At 48.8% G+C, this 25,492-nt stretch overlaps 1 protein-coding gene, 5 non-coding genes and 1 pseudogene across 6 annotated transcripts; all 7 read right to left on the reverse strand.

Annotated features, from left to right (window-relative positions):
- Positions 1-405: 405 nt before the first annotated feature.
- On the reverse strand, positions 406-876 carry LOC121836404 (the record flags this gene model as incomplete). The annotated part of the gene is made up of 1 exon (XM_042291296.1): positions 406-876. A coding segment is annotated over one exon (471 nt), but the record flags the coding sequence as incomplete, so codon positions are not given.
- Positions 877-3,547: 2,671 nt separating this feature from the next.
- Positions 3,548-4,683, reverse strand: LOC121048159 (annotated as a pseudogene).
- An 11,339-nt stretch (positions 4,684-16,022) lies between these two features.
- Positions 16,023-16,094, reverse strand: Trnam-cau. The gene has a single exon. It is a non-coding gene; the product is annotated as a tRNA-Met (tRNA).
- Positions 16,095-16,251: 157 nt separating this feature from the next.
- Trnam-cau lies at positions 16,252-16,323 on the reverse strand. Its single transcript has one exon. It is a non-coding gene; the product is annotated as a tRNA-Met (tRNA).
- A 153-nt stretch (positions 16,324-16,476) lies between these two features.
- Positions 16,477-16,548, reverse strand: Trnam-cau. Its single transcript has one exon. It is a non-coding gene; the product is annotated as a tRNA-Met (tRNA).
- A 157-nt stretch (positions 16,549-16,705) lies between these two features.
- Trnam-cau lies at positions 16,706-16,777 on the reverse strand. Its single transcript has one exon. It is a non-coding gene; the product is annotated as a tRNA-Met (tRNA).
- A 5,224-nt stretch (positions 16,778-22,001) lies between these two features.
- Positions 22,002-22,073, reverse strand: Trnam-cau. Its single transcript has one exon. It is a non-coding gene; the product is annotated as a tRNA-Met (tRNA).
- Between the last annotated feature and the right edge of the window lie 3,419 nt (positions 22,074-25,492).

Below are 25,492 nucleotides of genomic sequence, written 5' to 3' on the forward strand. Positions count from 1 at the left end.
AGCATCGACGTCAGCATGTCGCACAGCCATCCTCGATTTCCACATGCTGTGCAGGGCCAAGGCCATAAACATGTCGTAGGGAACGCCCCCTTCATTTTCTACGGGAAGAAAACGGATGCCATAGGATGACACTGGGAGAATCTTTTTTAAAGTAGGCTGCATAATGTCCCAGTGGAATACCGCATCCCAACAATCCAAGAAAATATGATCGATAGTCTCGGGTTTCCGGCACAAGAGGCAGTTAATCGACCAAGGAACAAAAATGCCTTTTTCTTCATGCCAGGGCTTAACGGGAAGCGTGCCGGTGTGTAGCTGAAAAAAGAAAGACTTCACGGTTGGCCTTACTGGCATCCGTTTAACTCTTCTGAGGATATCCTGGCCCGGGCCCTCACAGAAAAGAGACCTATACAAAGGCACAGGGAAGACCACCTCGACTAAGTCTTTGTACAGGCGCTTTCGTGTAACTTCGCTTAAGTACTCCAACGAAAATCGAACCTTGAGAAAATGGAAAGCCAAAATCACTTCGCGCAGAAAACCTCGAACCCGCGTACATCTGACATCACTCGAGGACACAACAAACTCAGACAATGCATTACGGAGCCTAACTTGTAATACAGTCCGCAGAAAAGGATCCCCCTGATCCCGCAGGAACATAAATCTTGACACCACTTGTCGCAGAAACAGATGAGCCAGTCCTAGCCCGCCACTTTTCACAGAGCGGAACAAATTTGTACGACCGGTGCGCTCCCACACCGACCCCCACACAAAAATCGCGAACACTCGGTGAATCTTTTGAACGCTTACTCTAGACATACACAAAGCCTGGAGCACGTACCAGACTTTAGCCACAATAAACAAATTACATACTGTGGAGCGGGCAAACTTTGAAAGATTTAGACCCCCCCACTTTGCCGTTTTATCCCGAGCCCTCTCGACTTCTTCCCTCCAGTAGTCAGTAGAATCGCGGTAGTGCTCAAGCGGCACTCCGAGGTACCTGCCCGGCAAACAAGACCAAGTAACTCTTTCAAAAACAGCTGGTGTACTTTCCCAGCTACCATGCCAGTAGCCCACGCATTTATCACAATTGATAACACTGCCCGAAAATTTACAAAAATCAAGTGCTTCTTTGACTACCTCGCAAACACTTTCTTTGTCGTCGCAGAAGACAGCAACGTCGTCTGCGTACGAAAGTACCTTGATTTCACTCGACAACAGCCTAAAACCGCGTATTATTTCATTGAAAAGAAGTTTTAAACAGAAAGGCTCTAAATAGAGAGCAAACAACAATGGCGATAATGGGCATCCTTGCCGTACCGAGGAGAGTACTTGAAAACTTTCCGTAACTTTCTTATTAACAATCACACTCGCAAAACACTCCGCGTAGGACATTTTAACCCATTCCAACAATAAAGACCCAACGTTCCCGTGCTCTAAAATACAAAAAAGGACGTCGTGTGCTACTCTATCGAACGCCTTTTCGAAATCAAGCTGCAACATGGCTACGCGACCTTCGAAAGCATCACAACATTCCAAGATACTTCTTGCTGCGTGTATGTTAGTTGTAATCGTTCGCCCCTTGATGCCACATGTTTGGTGGGGCCCGACGATAGATTTTATTACACCTTGCAGCCTTCGCGCTAAGACCTTCATGACGATTTTATAGTCAACGTTTGTTAGGCTAATGGGACGGTAGGACTTAACAGACAACAGTTTCGCGGGATCATCACTTTTGGGGATTAATACTATATGCGTTTTCTGGAAGGATGGAGGCACTGCTTTTCTATCGTACGCTCTCCGCTATGGTGAGGTGCAGGACCTCCGCCACATCAGCTTTGAAAGCCTTGTAGAAGGCGGCACCTAAGCCGTCGGGACCGGGCGATTTCCCTGGATTCAGTTCGTCGATAGCCTTCTCTATTTCTCTCACGCTAATCGGTGCCTCAAGGTCGGCTTTAATTTCGTCATCTAATTTTGGCATGAGTGGCAAAAGGACGCTGGCAAATCCTTCTTCCACGTGTCTGCGGCGACCCAAAAGATTTTGATAATATTCCACGAAGACGCGTTCGATGGTCTTTTTATCGCGAGTCACCACGGCCTTATGCTCTATTTCTTTTATTTCATTTTGCGTCGCATATCTTTTTTCATTCCCAAGTGAATACTTCGTCGGCGTTTCACCCAACCACAGACGTTCGGCGCGGGCTCTTATCACGGCTCCTCTATATTTTTCGACATCGATAAGCTCCAGTTTACTTTTAACTTCTTTTATTTCTCTCGTAAACTTTCCGGGTTGTGCACATTCAACGCTTAAAAGGAAATCTAACTGACACTGTAGCTCTTTTTCTTTTTGCTTTTCCTGGCGGCGTAAGATACACGATCTTTCAATCGCGCTGATTTTGACTTCATCTTTAAAGCGCTCCCACAGCACAACAGAGTTTCCCGACTCAGCCTCCAGCAATTTCCCAATGCTTTGTTTTACCCCGTTCATAAAAATCTCATCTCTTAGTAGCTTATCATTAAATTTCCACAATTCCCAGTTGAACTGCGATTTTGTTTCCTTCGATCCGATGGAAAAACTTACCAGGCTATGATCACTGAAAGACACGTGTTTCACTTCGTAATTTTTGCACAGTGGAACCAGGGCTGCGGAGATATACGCTCTGTCTAACCTCGCATGACTCTCGCGTTGGAAGTGTGTAAACTGGGGAAAATCTGCCTTCGACAAAAACAAACCCGACGTCCTCTAAATTGCACTCCTGCACTAACGAGTTCAAAAATAAAGCACTCTGGTCCCGAAGCGGCAGCTGTCGCGCCCTGTCTTCTATTGCGCAGACGCAGTTAAAATCACCCAAAAAAATAACAAATCTTTTACAGTTCAGATAAGATTCAACGCGTTCAAAAAACATTCTCCTATCACTCTCCCGGTTTGGCGCATAAACGCAGATAGCTCGCCACTGCAACCCCGAAGAAGAAAGATCACAAACAATCAAGCGGCCTGATTCACAAACAATCACTGTTTCTTCCACAATTCCCAAAGAATTACGCAAAAAAAGAGCACAACCCCCTGATGTACCAACGGAGTGGCACACACATACATTGTATCGCGATCTGAAAGGTTGCACCATGCGGTCCGTTTTCTCTTCGCCTTCCACCTTTGTCTCTTGGACAGCGACTACGTCAAGGTCGTTTTCCAGGAAAAGGCGGCTCAGCTGGTACTGCCGCCGCCTTGCTCCCAGGCCTCGCACGTTCAGCGTAGCGACGCGAAGCGCTGTCTCAAGGCTTACTGCCATCAAAAACTAGATCAAACGGGCCGCATGGTGCACAGCTCAAGTCGCTGAAAAACGACGACAGACTCACAGTCCCGGTGTGCCGCCCGGCGGGTCCGACAAGAGAGTTCGCCGAAAGTTCGGGCCACAAAGCGGCGGCACGAGGACATCGTCCCCTCAAAGTCTTGTCGGTTTCCAGTCCGAGAAGAGGTGCCCAACAAAAAACGGGTTATCGCACCTACGGGGGTGGTGTCGCCGGTGGTCGCCTCTCCGGAGGGATGTTGGGCTTAGGCTTGAGGCTTGCCCGACGCACAGGAGTCGCTTTTCGGGGCGGTTCCTCGGGAAGGACCGCACTTACGATTAGACCTTCGTCGACGTCTTCGCGAGCCCGCTTGGGGACTGCGCCGCTGGAGCCTGCCTCCCCGACACTCATGGCTTCCGACTCCTCGCTGGGCGTCGCCGCCACAGCCGAAACTGCGGTCTCTGTGACACCTTTCGAAGCAGGGGTACCGTCCACAGGCAGCGCCTCAGGATGACGGCGTCGCTCACCGTCGTTCCCGCTGTCGGCTCTGTCCCCGGCGGAAAGCCCGGTGGGCGTCGCCTCTGTAGGAGGCTCGCCACCTTCGCCTCCGGCTGCTTCTTGGGACTCGACCACACCCATGAGTAGCTCGGACGTGTCCTCAATCCCCACGGGCCCCGTGACGCTAGCGTACGTCCTTATGCACTGGCTGTCTTCGTGGCCGAAGCGCCGACAGAGAGCACAACGCGGCACACGACACTCTCGACGAATGTGGCCTTTCCCTCGGCACCGAAGGCACAGCGGCGCCCTGCCCGGTACAACCACGAGCGCCAGGTCCCCAGCGACGCGCAGCTGATGAGGGAGGGAGTCCACGGTGAGTCCGGCCTTGAGCCTGATGGACACCGAGCGCGTCGTGGACAACATGCCGGCGCACCCCTGGGCCCGCCACACGTCTCTGGCGACTTCCGAAACCTTTCCGTAGGGCGCCAAGGCCACTCACACTTCGTCGTCCGGGACGTGGTGCAGCAGCCAGTGGAGCTTCAGCCGCGTGTCCTGGTTGCTTGGGTCGACAACGACGCACCGTCCTTCCTTGACTGTGAAATCCCCGGCGGCGAGCAGTTTTTTCTTGCCCTCGACACTCTTGAAGGTGACGGCCCAAACGTGGTTGTACTGGTACGCCCCCAAGGCGACCACCTCGGGGAGCAGCACCAGGCCAACCAGGGCGTCACGAAAATGTTCCAGACGGTATGGCCTCATGGTCACATCGGCGTGCAAAAAAGCAGTATTCAAAATTGTTGTACCTGTTGGAAGCGTTGGCAGGATAACTTGGTAGTCCTGTTCGGCAGAAGCCATGTTCCTGTTACCGCGGCCAGCGGCCGCTGAACCCGCTCCGACGGAGCTCATGCTCACACGTCCTTTCGCTTCGGCGGCCAGAAGTGGAATCAGCACTGCGCCACTCTGTTTTTTTTATTTTAATATACAGGCATGTAGCACACACACTGGTCCGTGGTTTAAAAAGGCAACACCCAAGTCTTTTCGGCGTCCCCTACAGCCACTTTGCTGCAAGTAGCTGATCAAAAACACTTGCCCATTCGGGCATCTCTGGAAGTGTCTCGATGACGGATTTCAGAGTAGAAATACACTCTAAAAATACAATCTGCGTATGCAGGAGTGTGACGTCTGCGTGCCTTACACTCAATCTAGATCGCCAGAGACTATAAAGACCAAGAACTACAAACGTATCAATGGGCATAGTTTCATTTTTCTTAAGAGGGAGATAACGGATAGTATGTGGGTTCATGTATAATTCTTTTTTTATTGTTCTTTTGAGGACGGTCCCAAAAGAAAATGGCGTCGCAACAGTCAATGAAAATATGATTAATGGTTTCGGGGGCCTTACATAAGTTGCAGTTTATAGTCGAGGGTACATATATTCCTTTATCGTGTAGCCAGGGCTTAACTGGCAGCGTTGCAGTATGTAGTTTGAAAAAGAAAGTTTTTACTCGTGGCGCTATTGTCATTTTTTTTTACCCTCTGTAGACAGTCCTGCCCAGATCCGTCAGCAAATAAAGACCGATAGAGCGGAATGGGGAAAAGCATGTCCCTCAAGTCCCGCACAAGCCTCTTCCTGGAAACGGAACTCAAATACTCGATCGAGAACCTTGCATTCAAAAATAAAAAGGAATCAGCTACCTCCTTAAGAAAGCCAACTAAACGTGGTGACTCCGAAGAATAAGATGACACGACAAACGTTGGCACAAAAAAGGCCAGCTTACACTGAAGAACTGTCCTCAGAAAAGGGTTCTCCTGGTCCCGTAAAAACAAAAAAAGCGAAGCAATTTGTGAAATAAACAAGTGTGTTAACCCTACTCCGCCTAACTTGACACTTCTAAAAAGGTTGTCCCGCCTCATAGGCTCTGACCCTGAGCTCCAAATAAATAAAGAAAAAATGCGGTGAAACGCTTGAATATTCACACGCGCACACTGCAACACTTGCATACGTAACACAGTTTCGACACCGCGCCACTCTGCTGTGATTTTGGGTGTAAGCAGAGGACACTCTTGAGAAGACTGCGGATACATGCATAAAAAGATATTGTAAATATTATTTCAAGTTAATTTAAAAAAAAAATTAATAATCACGATAACCGGTGTTCATTTAAAAACCTCGAACATCGGCAAAAACATTCGTCGTAGCAGAGCGTGGTTTCGATCCACGGAACTCTGGCCCAGCACGCTTCCACTGCGCCACACTGTTTTTTTTTTTTTTATTACCGGCTTGGCAGTAAAACATACAATACTGGACGGGGATTAACGATTAAAAGCGTCCGGCAAGCGCTGTCCCGGCGCGATTAGGTTAAAATTCCTTCAGTGCGACCAATCCGTCCAGAGCTGACAGCCAGTCAGGCTGCTCGCTCTGCGCTCTGTACACTTCCCGTTTTTTTTTTTTATTTTTTTTAATTTTTTTTATTGCCTGTTTTTGCACTTGGTACAGATAAAATGCTAAAACACGTCAATCACTTCTTTGTCGACGTGGTTACATTAAAGTCTCTTCAGGAAAACCAAATCATTCAGGACGTGCCACCAGTCTGGGGGTTCAGGTAGCGCTCGATACACCTCGCGAATGTAGGCCACACTTTCAACAAAGTTTTCTCTGACCGTGCGAACGTTCACGTCCGCATGGCGTACCCCCATCCTTGTCTTCCATATACTGTGAAGGCTGAGTGCCATAAACATGTCGTAGGGAACCCCGCCGTCGTTGTCAACGGGCAGGAAGCGAATTCCCTGCGCTGTTATGGGTAGCTCTTTCTTAAGAGTGCGCTGGAGGATGTCCCAGTGGAAGATGGCATCCCAACATTCAATGAATACATGTTCTATGGTCTCAGGCTTTTTACATAAGAGACAATTGGTAGACCACGGTACAAATACGCCCTTTTCCTCCAGCCATGTCTTAACTGGCAGGACGCCGCAGTGTAATCTAAAGAAAAACGATTTAACGGTGGGTTTTACCGGCATTCTTTTAACTCTTTTCAAAACGTCTAAACCTGAGCTATTGGGGTATAAAGACCTGTACAGGGGGATTGGCAATAAAACATCCACTAAGTCCTTATACAGTTTTTTCCGTGAAACCGAACCCAAATACTCTAAAGAAAAACGCACTTTTAACATCTGGAATGACAGCACCACTTCACGCAAATAACCCCGGACACTCAAACACATGACGTTACTTGACGACACTACGAACTCAGGCAACAAGTTTCTTAATCGCGTTTGAATAACAGTGCGTAAGAAAATATCTTCTTGATCGCGCAGAAACATAAACCTCGATACAATTTGCCGAATAAACAAGTGAGACAAGCCTAGCCCACCACATCGAACTGATCGAAACAAGTTCGTACGAGCTGAGCGCTCCCAGGTTGAACCCCAGATGAAGACTGCGAACACTCTGTGCAGCCTCTGCACGTTGATGCGCGACATGGACAAAAACTGCAACACATACCATATTTTTGCCGTCAGAAAAAGGTTACAAACAGTGGCACGCGCAAACATGGACAAATCCCGGCCCTTCGAATTCTCCGTTTTTGTTCTCAGCCTCTCTTTTTCGTCGTTCCAATATGATTCAGTATCTCGGTAATGCTCTAGCGGCACGCCGAGATACCTCGCAGGCAAGGTTGTCCACTGAACATTTACAAAAACCTTAGGTGTTGTGTCCCAGTTCCCGTGCCAGAACCCTGTGCATTTCCCCCAGTTAATTAAGCTACCTGATTTCGCACAATAAGAAGAAGCAGTGCTGACTACTTCGCGCAAACTGTCTTGGTCAACACAAAAAACGGCAATATCATCCGCGTATGAAAGGACTTTCACCTCGCTAGAGTGCAGTTTAAAACCCCGAATATTATGATTACTGATGGGTCTTAAGCAAAAAGGTTCTAAGTAAATGGCAAAGAGTAGGGGCGACAAAGGGAAACCTTGTCGCACAGAGGACCGAACATCGATTTTTTCTCTTACACTTTTGTTCACAACTAAACATGTAGAGCAACCATGGTACGACATTTTTACACCCTTAATTATTACAGAGCCGACGTTTACATGTTCCAAAATACTAAAAAGCACCTGATGTGACACACGATCAAAAGCTTTCTCTAGGTCGAGCTGCAACATTGCAACTCGGCCGTCGAGAGCGTCACAACATTCCAAAATGCTTCTTGCAACATGTACGTTAGTGCCAATAGTTCGGCCCTTTATGCCGCAAGTCTGATGCGACCCTACAAGACATTGGATAACACTCTGTAATCGTGTGGTTAAAACTTTCATGTAGATTTTATAATCTACATTTGCTAAACTTATCGGTCTGTAAGAAGCAACAGACAGAAGCTTAACTGGATCGTCTGACTTCGGAATAAGTACCGTATGTGTTCTTAAAAATGACGGTGGCAATCTATTGTTTTCGTACGCCTCGATTAGCACTTTTTGGAGAACATACGCGGCCTCATTTTTGAACTCCTTATAAAATTCGGCGCCAAGACCATCTGGTCCGGGTGTTTTTCCAGTGCTGAGGTCGTCGATGGCTATCTGAATTTCGTGAACACTAATCGGTGTCTCTAAACTATCACGGATGTGTTCGTCGAGTTGGGGCATCAAAGATAAAAATTCCGAATCAAAACCCTCCCCTTGTTGTGTGCTCTGCCCGAGAAGATGGCGATAATGCCTAACAAATGCCCGCTCGATTGCTTTCTTATCACGAGTGACTGTGTTATGGCAGCAAATTTCTTTTATCTCATTTCGCTGCGCGTACCTTTTTTCATCGCCCAGCGCACGCTTATTAGGCATTTCGCTCAACCAAAGCTTTTCGGATCGCGCCCTCACAACGGCCCCCCTGTATCTTTCAGCATCGATCACTTCCAATTGATTCTTTATGTTCCTTATTTCCTGTTGAAACTCGCCGGGTTTTAAGCTTTCTTCGATTAGAATGACGTTCAATTGGCGCCTCAGCTCTTTCTCTTTCCTAGTTTTCTGATGGTTTAATATAGTACTTCTTTCTATCGCGTTCATTTTTACCTCTTCTTTCAAAAGTTCCCACCTTACCCCCCACCTTGCTTGTTCACTTTCGTGTAACGTCCTAAAAGACTCTTTGACGGCAGCTCTAAACACTTCGTCCTTCACCAGACTACTGTTTAACTTCCACAGTGACCAATTCCATTTTTTTGCTTTACCTCTGTTACCCAAGGTGAACATAACCATCGCGTGATCACTAAAAGAAACATGCTGAACCGCGTATTAGCTGCATAAGTGAATAAGGTCTAGTGAAATATACGCCCTATCCAGTAGCGCGTGACTGTAACCTTGAAAATGTGTGAACTGTACGTTGCCGTTAGATGCGCAGTATCCAACGTCTTCTAAAGCGTTCTTCCCAACGATATCGTTTAAATAAAAAGCACTTTGGTCGTGTAGGCGTACTTGGCCGGAACGATCTTCTAGAGTGCAAACACAATTAAAATCACCCAGAAAAACAATAGCCCTATTACATTCGAGATACGGACTGAGACTTTCAAAAAATTCTTTGCGTTCGCGTTCGCGATTTGGGGCGTATGCACAAATCACGCGCCATTCAACATTTGAATAAGAAAAATCACAAAAAACGAAGCGGCCAAAAGCGCTCGCGCTTACAGCCGTCTCGACAGCGCCAACTGATCTGCGAATAAACAAACAGCACCCTCCCGACGTCCCGACAGCATGAGAGACACAGACATTAAAGAGAGCTCGAAAAGGCTGCACCATACGGTCTGTCTGTTCTTGGCTTTCCACTTTGGTTTCCTGGACGGCGATAATATCTAGCTCGTTGTCCGCAAACAACCTGCTAAGTTGGTATTGCCGCCGCCTCGCCGCTAGCCCGCGTACGTTAATCGTGGCAAAACGTAGGGCTGCCTCTAGGCTGATGGCCATTCAAAGAAAAGACAGACCGTATGGCGCTTACCTCGGACTGTACAGCCTTCGCTCTGTCGCGACGCAGTGGTGGCGACTGACTGCCCGTCGCGCAGACTCCGAGGTCCCAATCGGGCTCTGTCCCACACACTCAAGGGGGTGGCTTGGCCGCCCTCCTCTCGTCCACGGGAATGTTCGGTTTCGGGGTGATGCGCATTCTCCTGATGGGCGCCGTCTTGATGGGCGGCTCCTCCTGGCTTGCCGCGGCGGGGTCTATGCCGCCGTCTTCCCTGGTTCGCTTCGTGGTCAGGCCACTTGCAGAGGCCACGGTGTCGTCCATGGGCACATCTCCGACGGCCTCTGCGTTCCCGTCGTCGTGGGCCTTGGCATGCCTGGTGCTCGGCGCGGTCACTTCGCCGGCCGACCAGTCCCGCAGCGCCGCTTTCAGCGTCGCGTCCGCACCCTGTGCCGTGCCGTCCACGCTCGTCGCCGCGTCGCCCACGGGCGCAGGCGTGGCACCCGGGGACGTGCCAACAGAGCCCGCAGCGGCCTCCTCGGCGTCGGCCTCGTCCATGAGAAGCTCCGATTTCTCGTCGCTCCCCACAGGGGCCGTGGCCGCCGCGTACGTCCGCACGCACTGGGCGCCCTCGTGGCCGAACCGGCGGCAGACGTTGCACCTGGGGACGCGACACTCCTTGCGGATGTGTCCCGTCCGTTGGCATCGCAGGCAGAGAGGGGCCCTATCTGGCACCACGACGAGGGCCAACTCGCCGCCGACCCGCAGCTGGTGCGGGATGTCGTCCACAATCACGCCTCCCTTGAGACGGAGGACCGCCGTGCGCGTCATTGTGCCGACGCTTCCGCAGCCATCGACGCGCCACTTCTCCTTGGCAACTTCGACGACTTTTCCGTACGGAGCCAGAGCTGCCCGCACGTCGTCGTCAGCGACGTTGTAGAGCAGCCAATGCAGTTTGATCCGCACGTCCTGGTTGCTTGGATCGATGACGATGCACCGACGGCCCTTTACGACGAGCTCGGACGCGGCCAGCAACTTCTTTTTGCCCTCCTCGCTTTTGAAGGTCACCGCCCACACATGGTTCATTTGATACGCCCCAAGGGCGATAACCTCGGGCAGTAAGGCGAGACGAACCAAGGCGTCGCGGAACTCTTCGACGTGGTAAGGCCGTCCCTTGATGTCCGCGTGAAGAAAAACAGTATTTAAAACAACTGACCCAGTTGCCAGTGGTGGCAAAACAACGGAGTATTCCTGTGTTCCTTCCTCGGTCCTGTTACCGCGGCCCAATGAGGCCGCTGAAACCGCTCCGACGGAGCTCATGATCGCACGTCCTTTCGCCTCGGCGGCCGGAAGTGGAATCCTCCTGTACACTTCCCGTAGGTGAACAATACTCTCAATAAAGTAGCCTCGAACTGGGCGAGCGTCCACGTCAGCATGGCGAACTGCCATCCTCGATCTCCATATACTATGCAGGGCCAAGACCATTATCGTGTCATAGGGCACGCCCCCGTCCCGTTCGACACAAAGAAACCGGATACCATACCCCGACACTGGGAGGCTCTTTTTCAAAGTACGCTGCATGATATCCCAGTGAAACACTGCGTCCCAGCAATCGAGGAAAATATGGTCTACAGTTTCGGGCTTCCTGCACAAAAGACAATCGACCGACCAGGGCACAAATATACCTCTATCTTGAAGCCAGGGCTTAACGGGTAGTGTCCCACTATGAAGTTGAAAAAAGAAGGATTTCACCGCTGGACGTACTGGCATCTTTTTTACCCTTTTGAGCACATCTTGGCCGTGGCCCTCACAGTATATGGAACGGTACCAGGGCACAGGCAAACCACTATCGACAAGATCTTTATACAAGCGCTTCTTTGTGATCTCGCTTAAATATTGAAGCGAGAAGCGCACCTTCAAAAACTGAGAAGATCTAACACCTTCGAGCAAAAAACCCCGCGCACTCCGGCACCTAATGCTGCTGGCTGAGACAACAAATTCAGGCAACGTATCACACAGTCTAACTTGTAACATAGTCCGCAAAAAATTATCTCTCTGGTCCCGTAGAAAAAGAAATCGAGACACAATCTGCCTAAGAAACAAATGAACCAAACCAAGCACCCCACTTTTTACAGAGCGAAATAAGTTTGTGCGACTGGTTCGCTCCCATCCCGAGCCCCACACAAAAACCGCGAATACTCTATGCAACTTTTGAATATTGGCCCTAGACATCCACAGTGTCTGGAGAGCATACCACACTTTAGCCACAAGGAACATGTTGCACACATTAGAACGAGCAAAAATTGAGAGATTCAAGCCTCCCCACTTAAGCGTTTTAGCGCGAACCTGCTCAACTTCTTCTCTCCAATACTCAGTCGTATCTTTGTAATGCTGAAGAGGCACTCCGAGGTACTTAACCGGCGAACAAGTCCAGTGCGTTCTTTCGAACCCAGCCGGTGTGGTATCCCAACTACCATGCCAGAAGCTCACACATTTGTCCCAATTGATGAGACTCCCAGAAAATTTACAAAAATCAAGGGCATCCTTAACCACTCCATTTATGCTTTCCTTATCGTCGCAGAACACAGCGATATCATCTGCGTACGAAAGGACATTTACTTCGCTGTTCAACAGCCTAAAGCCGCGGATTTTCTCGCTGAATAACAGCTTTAAACAAAGGGGTTCCAGATAAAGAGCGAACAACAAGGGTGATAAAGGACACCCTTGCCTGACAGAGGAGAGAACTTGAAAACTTTCACTAACGCGCTTATTTACAATAATGCTCGCGAAACACTCAGCGCAAGACATTTTAACTCGTTTTAAGAGTACACAGCCAACGTTTACTTGATCTAAAATGCAAAAACGAACATCGTGTGCTACCCTTTCAAAAGCTTTGTCAAAGTCAAGCTGCATCATAGCCACGCGTTTTTTAAATACATCGCAAAATTCTAAGATGCTTCTTGCAATATGTATGTTGGTGACAATCGTTCTCCCCTTAATGCCACATGTTTGATGAGTCCCAACGATGGAGGTTATTACGCCTTGCAGTCGTCTCGCTAAGACTTTCATAAAGATTTTATAGTCCACATTTGTAAGGCTAATTGGTCGATACGACGTAACGGATAGCAGTTTCGCGGGGTCATCACTCTTTGGAATTAGTACTATAAGCGTTTGGCGAAAAGATGGGGGCAATACTTTTCTTTCGTATGCTTCCATTATCGCGCGGTGCAGGGCTTCGGCCACATCGACTTTAAAAGCCATGTAGAAAGCTGCACCTAAGCCATGAGGACCAGGCGATTTTCCCGAACCTAGCTCGTCAATTGCCCTTTCTATTTCCCTCACACTAATCGGTGGTTCCAGGCGATCTTTAACGTCGTCGTCTAACTTTGGCATGAGGTTTAAGAAAACGTTATAAAATCCTCTGTCTCTTTGCCTCCGACGTCCCACCAGGTCCCGATAGTAATCTGCGAAAGCACGCTCGATTATCTTTCGGTCCCGAGTAACCGTGGTCCCGTGCTGTATCTCGTTTATTTCGTTTTGCGTCGCATACCTCTTTTCGTCGCCAAGCGAGCGCTCAGTCGGCGTTTCTCCTAAAAAGAGTCGTTCAGCGTGGGCCCTTATCGCAGCCCCTCTGTATCTTTCGATATCGATAAGCTCTAATTTACTCTTTACTTCTTTTATTTCTTTAATAAACGCACCGGGTCGCGCACTTTCTACGCTTACAAGAAAATCCAGCTTACACTGTAGTTCCTTTTCCTTTTCTTTTTCTAGACGGCGTAAAATACATGATCTTTCAATCGCGTTGATTTTAACTTCATCTTTAAAATTCTCCCATAGTTCGACAAAACTTCTCGACTCGACAGCAAGCAGGTTTCTAAGACTCTTCTTTATTCCGTCAACAAAAGTTTCATCTTTCAGCATCTTGTCATTGAGTTTCCACAGTTCCCAGTTAAACCGCGATTTTGTTTCTTTTCTCCCAATTGTAAAAGCAACTAAACTGTGGTCACTAAAAGATACGTGCTTGACCTCGTAGTTCTCACACAGAGGAACCAGGCCCGCTGAAACATACGCTCTATCTAATCGCGCGTGACTATCTCGTTGAAAATGCGTGAATTGGGGAACAAAAGAACTAGACAAAAAAAAAAAAAAAGCCGACGTCTTTGAGGCCGCACTCTTGCACTAGAGAATTCAATAAAAGAGCGCTCTGATCCCGCACAGGCAAATTACGTACTCTATCTTCAGCGGCGCATACACAATTAAAATCCCCCAACAATGTAACAATTCTTTCAGAATGTAGGCGAGAAGCAACGCGCTAAAAAAAAACTCTTCGATCACCCTCCCGATTTGGCGCGTACACGCCGACTACCCGCCACCGGTAGCCAGAAAATGAAAAGTCACAAACAATTAAACGTCCCGGATCGCAAACAACGACGGTTTCTACTAATAAGCCTAAAGAATTACGGAGAAAAAGAGCGCAACCCCCAGATGACCCAACCGCGTGGCATGCACATACATTGTATCGTGGTTTGAAAGGTTGCACCATGCGGTCCGTTTGCTCTTGGCTTTCCACCTTTGTTTCTTGTACAGCAACTACGTCCAAGTCGTCTTCCAGGAGGAGGCGCCTGCTGACAGACCTCTCACGTTCAGCGTGGCTACACGAAGAGCTGTTTCAAGCCTTACTGCCATGAATTAGATCAAACGGGCCGCATGGTGCCTAACTTGGCTTTGCTGCAAAGACGAAGTACTAATGAACCGGGTGCCTCGCCGGTAGTCAGGATATCCCAAAGAACCCACCGACCGCGTCTGCCAGGTCCTCAACGAACAAACTCGGGGCTCTCGTCCTCTCCAGTGGAGTCCGTCTTGAGCTCTAAACGAGTTGCCGCTCGGAGCCCGGGCCATCACACCTAAGGTGGTGTCGCCGTTGGACGTTGCTCTGTTGGAATGTTCGGTTTGGGCTTGTAGCTCATTCGTCGCACCGACGCCGCTTTTGGAGGTGGCTCCTCGGGGAGAACCGCGCTGGTGTTCACTCCTTTGAAGGCGCCTTCCTCGCGAGCCCGCTTGGCGACTGCGCCGCTGGATCTTGCCTCGTCACCGCTCCAGTCCTCCGGCTCCTTGTTGGGCGTCGCCACAGGCACCGAGCTGTGGGTCATGGATACGTCTTCCGCTGCAGACACGTCACCCGCAGCCCGCGCTTGAGGTAGAGGACGGTTCTCGACGACGCTCCGAATGCCATTCCTGTCCTGGGCACTGTGCGGGGGCAGTGCCTCTGGGAGTGGTGGTCCCCCTGCTCCGTCGGCAGCGTCTTCGGACTCGGTCGCGTCCATCAGGTGTTCGGACGCGTCCTCATTCTCCACGGGCCCCGTAACGGTCGCGTAAGTCTTGACGCACTGGCTTTCCTCGTGGCCAAATCGTCGGCAGAATGCACAGCGCGGCACACGACACTCACGCCGTATGTGGCCTTTACCACGGCACCGTAGACAAAGCGGCGCCCTGCCCGGAACTACCACAAGAGCCAGGTCCCCGGCGACTCGCAGTTAGTGAGGGATGGCGTCCCCCGTGACTCCTGCCTTGAGCCTCAGAGACACCGACCACGTCGTCCACGACACGCCGGCGCAACCTTGAGCGCGCCACCGGTCCCTGGTGACTTCTGTGACCTTTCCATAGGGCGCTAGGGCCAAATGCACCTCGTCGTCAGGAACGAAGTGAAGCAGCCAGTGGAGCTTCAATCGTGTATCCTGGTTGCTCGGGTCGACCACGATGCACCGGCCTTCCTTGACGCGGAGCTCACCTGCGGCGAGCAGCTTCTTTTTCCCTTCGACACTCCTGAAGGTGACCGCCCACACATGGTTGTATTGGTAGGCCCCCAGGGCAATTACCTCGGAAAACAGCCCCACGCCATCCAGGGCGTCGCGGAAATGTTCCAGGCGGTAGGGCCTTCCTCTCACGTCAGCGTGTAAAACAAACGGTATTCAAAACTGTCGTACCTGTAGGAGGTTGTGGCAAAATAACTTGATACTCTTGGGCATCAAATTCCGTGTTCCTGTTACCGCGGCCGTGGGCCGCTGATACCGCTCCGACGGAGCACATGATGACACGTCTGTTCGCTATCGCGTCCGGAAGTGGAAAGATGCGCCACTCTGCTGTGATTTTGGGTGTAAGCAGAGGATACTGTCGAGAAGAATGCGGATACATGCACAAAAAGATATTATCAATAATATTTCAAATTAATTAAAAAATATTAATGATCGCGATAACTGAATGGTGTTCATTTAAAAACCTCGAACATCGGCAAAAACATTCGCCGTAGCAGTGCGTGGTTTCGATCCACGGACCTCTGGGTTATGGGCCCAGCACGCTTCCACTGCGCCACTCTGCCGTGATTTCGGGTGTAAACAGAGGATACTCTCGAGAAGAATGCGGATACATGCATAAAAGATATTATAAATAATATTTCAAGTTAATTATAAAATATTAATGATCGCGATAACTGGTGTTCATTTAAAAACCTCGAACATCGGCAAAAACATTCGCCGTAGCAGAGCGTGGTTTCGATCCACGGACCTCTGGGTTATGGGCCCAGCACGCTTCCACTGCGCCACTCTGCTGTAATTTTGGTGTCAGCAGAAGATACTCTCGAGAAGAATGCGGATACATGCATAAAAGATATAAATAATATTTCAAGTTAATTATAAAATATTAATGATCGCGATAACTGGTGTTCATTTAAAAACCTCGAACATCGGCAAAAACATTCGCCGTAGCAGAGCGTGGTTTCGATCCACGGACCTCTGGGTTATGGGCCCAGCACGCTTCCACTGCGCCACTCTGCTGTGATTTTGGGTGTAAGCAGAGGATACTCTCGAGAAGAATGCGGATACATGCATAAAAGATATTATAAATAATATTTCAAGTTAATTATAAAATATTAATGATCGCGATAACTGGTGTTCATTTAAAAACCTCGAACATCGGCAAAAACATTCGCCGTAGCAGAGCGTGGTTTCGATCCACGGACCTCTGGGTTATGGGCCCAGCACGCTTCCACTGCGCCACTCTGCTGTAATTTTGGGTGTAAGCAGAGGATACTCTCGAGAAGAATGCGGATACATGCATAAAAAGATATTATAAATAATATTTCAAGTTAATTATAAAATATTAATAATCGCGATAACTGGTGTTCATTTAAAAACCTCGAACATCGGCTAAAACATTCGCCGTAGCAGAGCGTGGTTTCGATCCACGGACCTCTGGGTTATGGGCCCAGCATGCTTCCAGTGCACCACTCTTTTTTTTCTTTATTGCCTGCTTTGACACTTACAAAAAAAAAAAAAAAAACTCTTACAGCACAATTGCTAAAACACGTCTTCCACTCTACGTCAAACGTTGTTACATTAAAATCGCTTCAAACACACAAGGTCATCAAGGATTGGCAACCAATCGGGAGTTCCGGTTGTGCCCTAAAAACTGCTCTAATATACGACACACTTTCAATAAAATGTTCTCTGGCAGTGCGGAGATTCAGGTGTGCGTGGCGTACTGCCATTCTGGTTTTCCAGAGGCTGTGCAGACCAAGAACCATAAACATGTCATACGGAACACTGCCTTCGTTTTCCACAGGTAAGAAACGAATGCCTTGGCGAGTTATCGGTAGCTCTTTTTTTAAAGTACGTTGAAGTATATCCCAGTGGAAAACCGCGTCCCAGAAATCGATGAAGACATGTTCTATGGTTTCTGGTTTCTTACAAAGAATACAATTTATGAACCAGGGTACATCTATCCCCTTCCTCTCCAGCCAGGTCTTCACAGGCAGTGCACCGCAATGCAGCTTAAAGATAAAGGACTTCACTGTTGGTCATATTGGCATCTGTTTTACACGTTTCAGCACATCTAGGCCGGGGCCTTCACTGTAAATTGATCTATAAAGAGGTGCTGGCAGTAACACATCGATTAAATCATGATAAATTTTTTTAGGTGTAACCGAGCTAAGGTATTCCATTGAAAATCTTACCTTCAATATCCTAAAAGAAAGCACAACCTCACGCATATAGCCTCGCACCCCGGTGCACATACGGTCACTGGACGAGACGACGCACTCGGGTAAAACACTTCGCAGACGCGCCTGCATCACTGTGCGCAAAAAAGGATCATTCTGATCTCTCAAGAAAATAAACCTAGACACAATTTGTCGTATAAACAGATGGGATAAACTTAGCCCGCCACTTCTGACCGGTCTGAACAAATTTGTGCGAGTGGTACGTTCCCGACTTGAGCCCCAGATAAAAACGGCAAACACTCGATGTAACCTTTGCACATTGAGACGCGGCATGAACAGGAACTGTAATATATACCAGACTTTCGCTATTAGGAAAAGATTGCATACTGTGGCGCGGGCGAAACTTGACAAATCTCTTCCTTTCCAACTTTCAGCTTTAGCTCTCACCTTTTCTGTTTCTTCATTCCAATATTCCGTACTGTGCCGATAGTGCTCGAGAGGAACCCCGAGATACTTTGTAGGCAAAGTAGTCCATCGAACATTCACAAAAACTTCCGGCACTGAGACCCAATTGCCGTGCCAAAACCCTACGCACTTATCCCAATTGATCAAACTTCCCGTTTTTTTGCAGTAGTCAATCGCAATATTAGCTACCTCACGGATACTTTCCTTATCGACACAGAAAACTGCGATATCATCCGCATACGCAAGTACTTTTACTTCAGCTGTCTCCTGTTTAAAACCACGGATTCCTGCACTGCGGATTATTCTCAAACAAAAGGGATCCAAATATAATGCAAAAAGTAACGGCGAAAGTGGGCAACCTTGCCTAACAGAAGAGCGGGCTGCAATACATTCACTAACATTCCTATTTACTATAATAGACGTAACACAATTTGCATAGGCCATTTTTAAACCCTCCAAAATAATTGAACCTAGATTCACATATTCCAAGATACTGAACAAAAGTTTGTGTGATACTCGGTCGAATGCCTTTTCCAGGTCGAGCTGAAGCATTGCAACTCGACCTGCAAAGGCGTCGCAGCATTCGAGAACACTCCTAGCGACGTGTACATTGGTACAAATAGTACGGCCTTTTATGCCGCACGTCTGGTGCGGCCCCACAATATCTTTGATAACACATTGTAGACGTCGAGCCGAAACTTTTATATATATCTTATAATCTACATTGGTTAATGTAATTGGTCTGTATGATGCCACGGACAAACGTTTCACCGGGTCATCGGACTTCAGAATAAGAACCGTGTGCGTTCTAGAAAATGATGACGGCAGCTTATTCTTTGCGCAAGCCTCAGACAGTACCTCGCGAAGCGCCCTTACAGCATCTCCCTTGAACGCTTTATAAAATTCTGCATTGAGACCATCTGCATGGTCCCTGCGTCTTGCCAGCATTCAGCTCTTCGATAGCCTTTTCAAGCTCTTCGGCGCTAATCGGCCCTTCTAAGCTTTTGCGAACCTGCTCTTCTAGCCTAGGCATCATTGACAAAACTTCCCGTTCGAATCCGTTCTCTATCGGCGTTCTTTGCTCCAGAAGATCACGATAAAACTCAACAAAGGCCTTCTCTATCAATGTTTTATCGCTTGTATTTACGCCATTATACTGTATTTCTTCTATCTCTTTACGCAATGCGTATCGTTTTTCATCGCTTAACGCTCGCTTAATCGGCATTTCACTAGACCAAAGTTTTTCACTTCGTGCTCGAACAATTTCTCCTCTATATCTTTCAGCGTCGACCGCTTCTAGCTGATTTTTTATTTCTCTTATTTCCTGCCCAAACTCGCCGGGGTTCACGTTTTCTTCAATTACGAGAGCCTGCAACTTTCGGCGCAGGTTGTTTTCTTTATTCTTTTTCTGATAATTAATGCAGCTACTTCGTTCTATCGCATTTATTTTAACTTCCTCCTTAACCCTTTCCCACTTCACGCCCCACTCTGTTTGCTCATCCATGAAAAACTTTCTGAATGATTCACTCACTTTCTATACAAACTCGGTATCTTTTATTAAACTAGCATTAAGCTTCCACAACGCCCAATTCCATTTTGGCACTTTCGCTTTCTTACCCAAGGTGAAAATGACTAACGAGTGATCGCTAAATGACACTGGCTCAACTGTATAGTTGTGACATAACGGAACTATGTCATGCGAAATATACACCCTGTCGAGTCTCGCGTGACTATGGCCGTGAAAATGCATAGATTGCACATTACCATTAGATCCGAAAGCAGCAACGTCTTCTAGAGACATTTCTGCGATTAATGCATTTAAAAGAGAGGCGCTCTGGTCACGAAGACGTGCTAGATTTGCTCGATCCTCTGGGGCACATACGCAGTTAAAATCGCCTAGTAAGATAGTAACTTTCTGACTTTCAATATACGTGCTTATCCGTTCAAAGAACTCTTTACGTTCACTCTCGCGATTCGGTGCATAGATGCAGATCACCCTCCACTCTAGGTTCGAGAAAGAAAAATCACATAATAAAAACCGCCCTGCACCATGCACAGACCACCACAGCTTTCTCAACTATACCTATAGACTGACGAAGAAACAGACAACAACCCCCCGACGTCCCGACCGAGTGAGCCACACAAACGTTAAGAAGAGAAAGAAACGGTTTCACCATGCGGTCAGTCTGTTCCTGACTTTCGACTTTAGTTTCCTGGACAGCAACTATATTCAGCTCTTTCTCCGAAAACAGTGTACTTAGCTGGTACTGTCGCCTGGATGCAGCAAGCCCGGGAACATTTATAGTCGCCACATTTAGGGCTCTATCAAGTTTCACACCTATTCCAGGAATACGAGAACAGGAATTCCGCATGGTGCTTACCAACCCTTCTATTTGTCGCCTGACCCGCGGGATACCCTCACGGGGGTGGCTTGGACGGCATTCTGTTGTCATCGGAAACGTTCGGTTTCACTATAATCCGCGACCTTCTAGTAGGCACCGTCTTGGAGGGCGGCTCCCTCTGGCCAGTCCCGTCTTGGTCCACACCGCCGTTCTCCCGCGACCTTTTCGTGGTGGCGGCACTTGGCATTCCCTTGTCCTCCATGGGTTCGCTGCCATCCTTCTCCTTGTTGACTCCCTCGTACTCGTTGACTGCCACCGGGCTCCGCACTATCTTCGCATCCGACGAAGCAGCCTGCTGGTCTGCAGGCCGCTTTGCGTTTGCAGTGGATACTTCACCGTTCACACCTGACGCAGACTTGCCCTCGGGTGCAGACTCGGGCTTCGCCGACGGCAAGGTGTTGGCGGTTGAGCCCTTAACAGCGTCCTCGGCGTCAGCCTCGTCCATGCGCAGCTCCGAAATCTCGTCGCTACCCGCGGGGGTCGCTGCCGCTGCGTAGGTACGCTCGCAGTGGGCGCCGTCGTGGCCGACCCGCCGACAGACGTTGCACTTGGGGGCTCGACAATCCTTTCGGATTTGCCCTTTCTTCTCGCACCTCAGACAGAGTGGAGCCCTGCCCGGGACCACGACGAGGGCAGTCTCACCGGCGACACGAAGTTGGTGCGGTATGTTATCGCAGGTGACAACCCTCTTTAGCCGAAGGACTGCCGTAAGCGTCGTAGTGCCGAGGTTCATGCAGCCGTCGACGCGCCATCTTTCTCTGGTCACCTCTAAAACATTTCCGTATGGTGCCAGGGCTGCTTTCACGTCGTCATCGGCGACGCCGAAGAGCAGCTAGTGCAGTTCGACGCGAACGTCCTGGTGGTCGGGGTCGATGACAATGCACCGGCGCTCCTTCACCACGATTTCGGGCGTGGCGAGCATCTTCCTTTTGCCCTCGGCGCTCTTGAACGTTACCGCCCAGACGTGGTTCATTTGGTACGCGCCGATGGCGGCAACCTCTTGGAGCAGACGCAGACGAACCAGCTCGTCCCGGAATTCTTCGACGCGGTAGGGCCGCCCCTTCACGTCGGCGTGCAAAAAGACAGTGTTTAAAACTACAGGCCCGGTTGGCAGTGCTGGCACAACGACTGAATAATCCTGAGTCACTTCAGCTGACCTGATACCGCGGCCCATCGGGGCCGCTGAAGTCGCTCCATCGGAGCTCGACCATTCCGCGTCCGCACTCTACGGTGGCCGGAAGTGGAATCCACTGCGCCACTCTGCTGTGATTTTGGGTGTAAGCAGAGGATACTCTCGAGAAGAATGCGGATACATGCATAAAAAGATATTATAAATAATACTTCAAGTTAATTATAAAATATTAATGATCACGATAACTGGTGTTCATTTAAAAACCTCAAACATCGACAAAAACATTCGCCGTAGCAGAGCGTGGTTTCGATCCACGGACCTCTGGGTTATGGGCCCAGCACGCTTCCACTGCGCCACTCTGCTTTTTTTTTTTGTCTTTACTACCTTTATTTTAACAGACAGTACAAAACACATTCCCAACAATGACAACCTAAAGCAACCAGATAGTCCCTGGACTGCGACTAAGTTTAAAATTGCTTCATTGATACCAGCCTGACCAGTATAGGCACCCACTCAGGCTTTTCGGTCAGCGTCTCATACACTTCTCTTACATAAATAGCACTCTCAATGAAATATTCCCTTGCTTGACGGGGGTTAACATTAGCATTTCGTACAGCCATCCTAGTCCTCCATAGGCTGTGGAGGCCCAACAGCATAAACATGTCATAGGGCACACCCCCTTCGCTGTCGACAGATAAGAATCGAATACCATAATTTGTTAATGGTAGGCAGTGGCGTAGTAACGGGGGGGGGGGGGGGGGGCGGGGGTCCGTGGGCCCCGGGTACCAGGAGTCTCAGTCACGAGGGGGGGGGGTGCCACTTATGGCGGCAATCTATGGCTTGACTGGTTCGTAAGTGGCAAAGAATGAGTAGACGCATGAGGTCACCACTCTTCCATCACGATCGTGTCTGGTGCAGAGTCGCAAAACTGGCTTGGCGAGCGCGAAGTCATCGCGCACCGGCGGAAAAAACAAGCGCGGAAAGTGCGGGAGCACTCGAGAAAGCGCTGTGCCCGGGCACGCCGAGCCAACGCCACCTAGTCTACGCCAAACCCAGGGCAACACGACGCTGGCTTGCGCTGACCACGGCCGGGCTGCGCCGAGACAGCAAGAGAAGGCGCCATCGAAGGTAAAACTGCTGCCGAGATTACAGACCGTATTCTAAAACAACTTGGAGATCGGTGGATTGGACATCGCATTTTGCCGCAGCCAGGGCTATGACAACGCAGCCGTTATGGCTGGGATCCACGGTGGAGTACAGGCCAGAATCAAGCAAATTAATTCAAAGGCCTTGTTTGTACCTTGTCCCAATCATTCGCTGAACCTTTGCGGTGTTCATTCATTTGAAAGTGTCAGCGCGTGCGCCACGTTTTTTGGAACTTTTGAAGCTATGTACACGTTTTTTTTATGCTCACCTCAAAGACGGAAACTATGAAATGCTGGCGTGGCAGTTAAAAGTCTTAGCCAGACGAGGTGGAGCGCTCACTACGAAGCAGTCCGTGTAGCAGAAAAATGCTATGAGCAGATAATCTCGACGCTGGAAGCACTACAAGGTGCAAAATACAACGTGGAAACAAGGAGGGCTGCATTGAGCTTGGTTACTGCTGCATCCGATTTTTCTTTATTTAGTTTCCTTTATTTCTGGTCTGAAGTCTTGCAAGAAGTCAACCAAACACAGAAATACTTGCAGACGGCAGGAATCAACCTTCAGCACTGCACCCTGAAGCTCAGATCTTTAAAGATATTCCTGCAAGAGCAGAGCGTCAAGGTGGTAGAAAGGGAAATTGCCCAAGCCACAGCAAAATGCGAGGAAATGGGTATAGAGACACTAGCAAGAATCAGATATCGCAGGAAGATGCCTGGTAAAAGAGCAGCGGACGCTGGCCTGACGTTAACAGAGAAAACCAAAAGGGCAATGTTTGAATGTCTCAACCGTTTTCACGAAGAGCTGGACACCCGCTCAAAGGCTATGGAGAAAGTGACGTCGGTTTTCTGCGTCATTGAGCCTGCTTCTATAGTACTTGAGACCGAGGAAACGCTTCGGACATTGACACCAAGCCTCACTGAAGTTTATGACGAGTTCACCGGTCATGATGACGAAATCGCTATGGAGATCATCCGACTGCGAAGGCACCTGAAAGCCGCTGGGAAGCATCATAATGAGTCAAAAACTTGGAATGCAAAGCAGTTTCTAGAATTTATTGCCAAATGGAGCTTTTTCGAGACCCTTCCAAACCTGACTGTTACATTTCGCTTGTTCCTCACCATTTGTGCTTCAGTTGCTTCACGCGAAAGGAACTTTTCCAAGCTAAAGCTAGTCAAAACGTCTCTGCGCTCCACCATGAGCGATAAAAGGCTCTCAAACCTGTCGATACTGTCCATAGAAAAAGAACGCGTGAAGAGCATAAATTTTACAACAGTAATCAAACGGTCTTGACGAGTGTGGCAGAGGCCACCCTACAGAAAGGAAAAGGTCACACAACCAGGAAAGTGACGCAGTCGGCACTGAGCAATATGAGACCAGAGGTTGTACCATATGTACACAAAATGGCGCACAACCTCAAGAAGGTGGCGAACAGGTACGGGGTACCTCTCGTGTTTTCAGCGCCAAAGAAACTCGAACATCTTTGCCCTCGAATTACTAAAGAAATCAAGAACGGGCGAGGATGTGGCACGAAGCACGCCAGGCCGTACATCGAATGCGTCACAGGGGTCGTGTATGAAATCCCCCTAACGTGTGGAAAATCTTACGTTGGACAAACGGGAAGATGCACGAATGACCGTTTAAGAGAGCACGCGCAAAAGTTAAAGACAAACGACGGGGCACATTTGCCCGCGCACTGTAGGGTCTGCAAATGCGAGCCACGCTTCGGTGATACCAAGATTCTCGGTAGAAGCAAAATTCAAAGGGCACGCAAACTGCAAGAGGCATATTTTATCAAGAAGAGGGGACCCCAGTGCGTCAGCGACACGTCAATAGCATTGTATAACGCTCAGATTCGTTTTTTCGATAAATACATGTAAACGGTTTTATGCTCTTGTATCTCGCGCATGAGTAGCCTGGGTGACGATAATTGTATCAGATATATATATATATATATATATATATATATATATATATATATGTGTGTACTTCCATCTTCCTTTCCCAATACAGTTGTGAGCAGCGCCCGCGCCCGTGTTTGTCTTCTATCTTGTGGACGTCTTTTCTTAGCGCTTTTAACCATGGTTCAATTCAGTCAACACCAACTAGCCCAACAACAAGTTCTTTTACAGTAATCAATAACTTTGCAGAAGCCAAGTGTCGGCGAAAGAACTTATGAAGAAATTGAATGTTCAGCTTTCGTGACACAAATGCTCAATATAAAAAAAAAACAAAAAAAAAACTTCATGTGTCCTCATTATGTGTACATAGTTAAATAAAAAAAAAAACTGTTTGCTGGCTAACCCTGTATTTATTATTTCATTATCGCTGCGTGACCTCGCGTTGCGGTTATGGCTTTTAGCTTTGCGGTCTCGGGGAGCTTGGGAAGGGGGGGGGGGGGGGTGGCAAAATACCTAAGGGCCCCGGGTGCCAGATGGTCTAGCTACGCCACTGATGGTAGGTCCTTCTTCAGGGTACGTTGCAGAATGTCCCACAAAAAACAACATCCCAACAGTCCAGGAAAATATGTTCTACAGTTTCGGGTTCTCGACATAAGAGACAGTTGACAGAGCATGGCACAAAAAAGCCTTTTTCCTGTAGCCAGGGCTTAACAGGAAGGGTGCCACTGTGTAACTGGA

The sequence above is a fragment of the Ixodes scapularis genome, unplaced genomic scaffold, assembly GCF_016920785.2.
Source record: "Ixodes scapularis isolate PalLabHiFi unplaced genomic scaffold, ASM1692078v2 PGA_scaffold2__306_contigs__length_199485367, whole genome shotgun sequence".
Lineage (NCBI taxonomy): Eukaryota > Metazoa > Arthropoda > Arachnida > Ixodida > Ixodidae > Ixodes > Ixodes scapularis.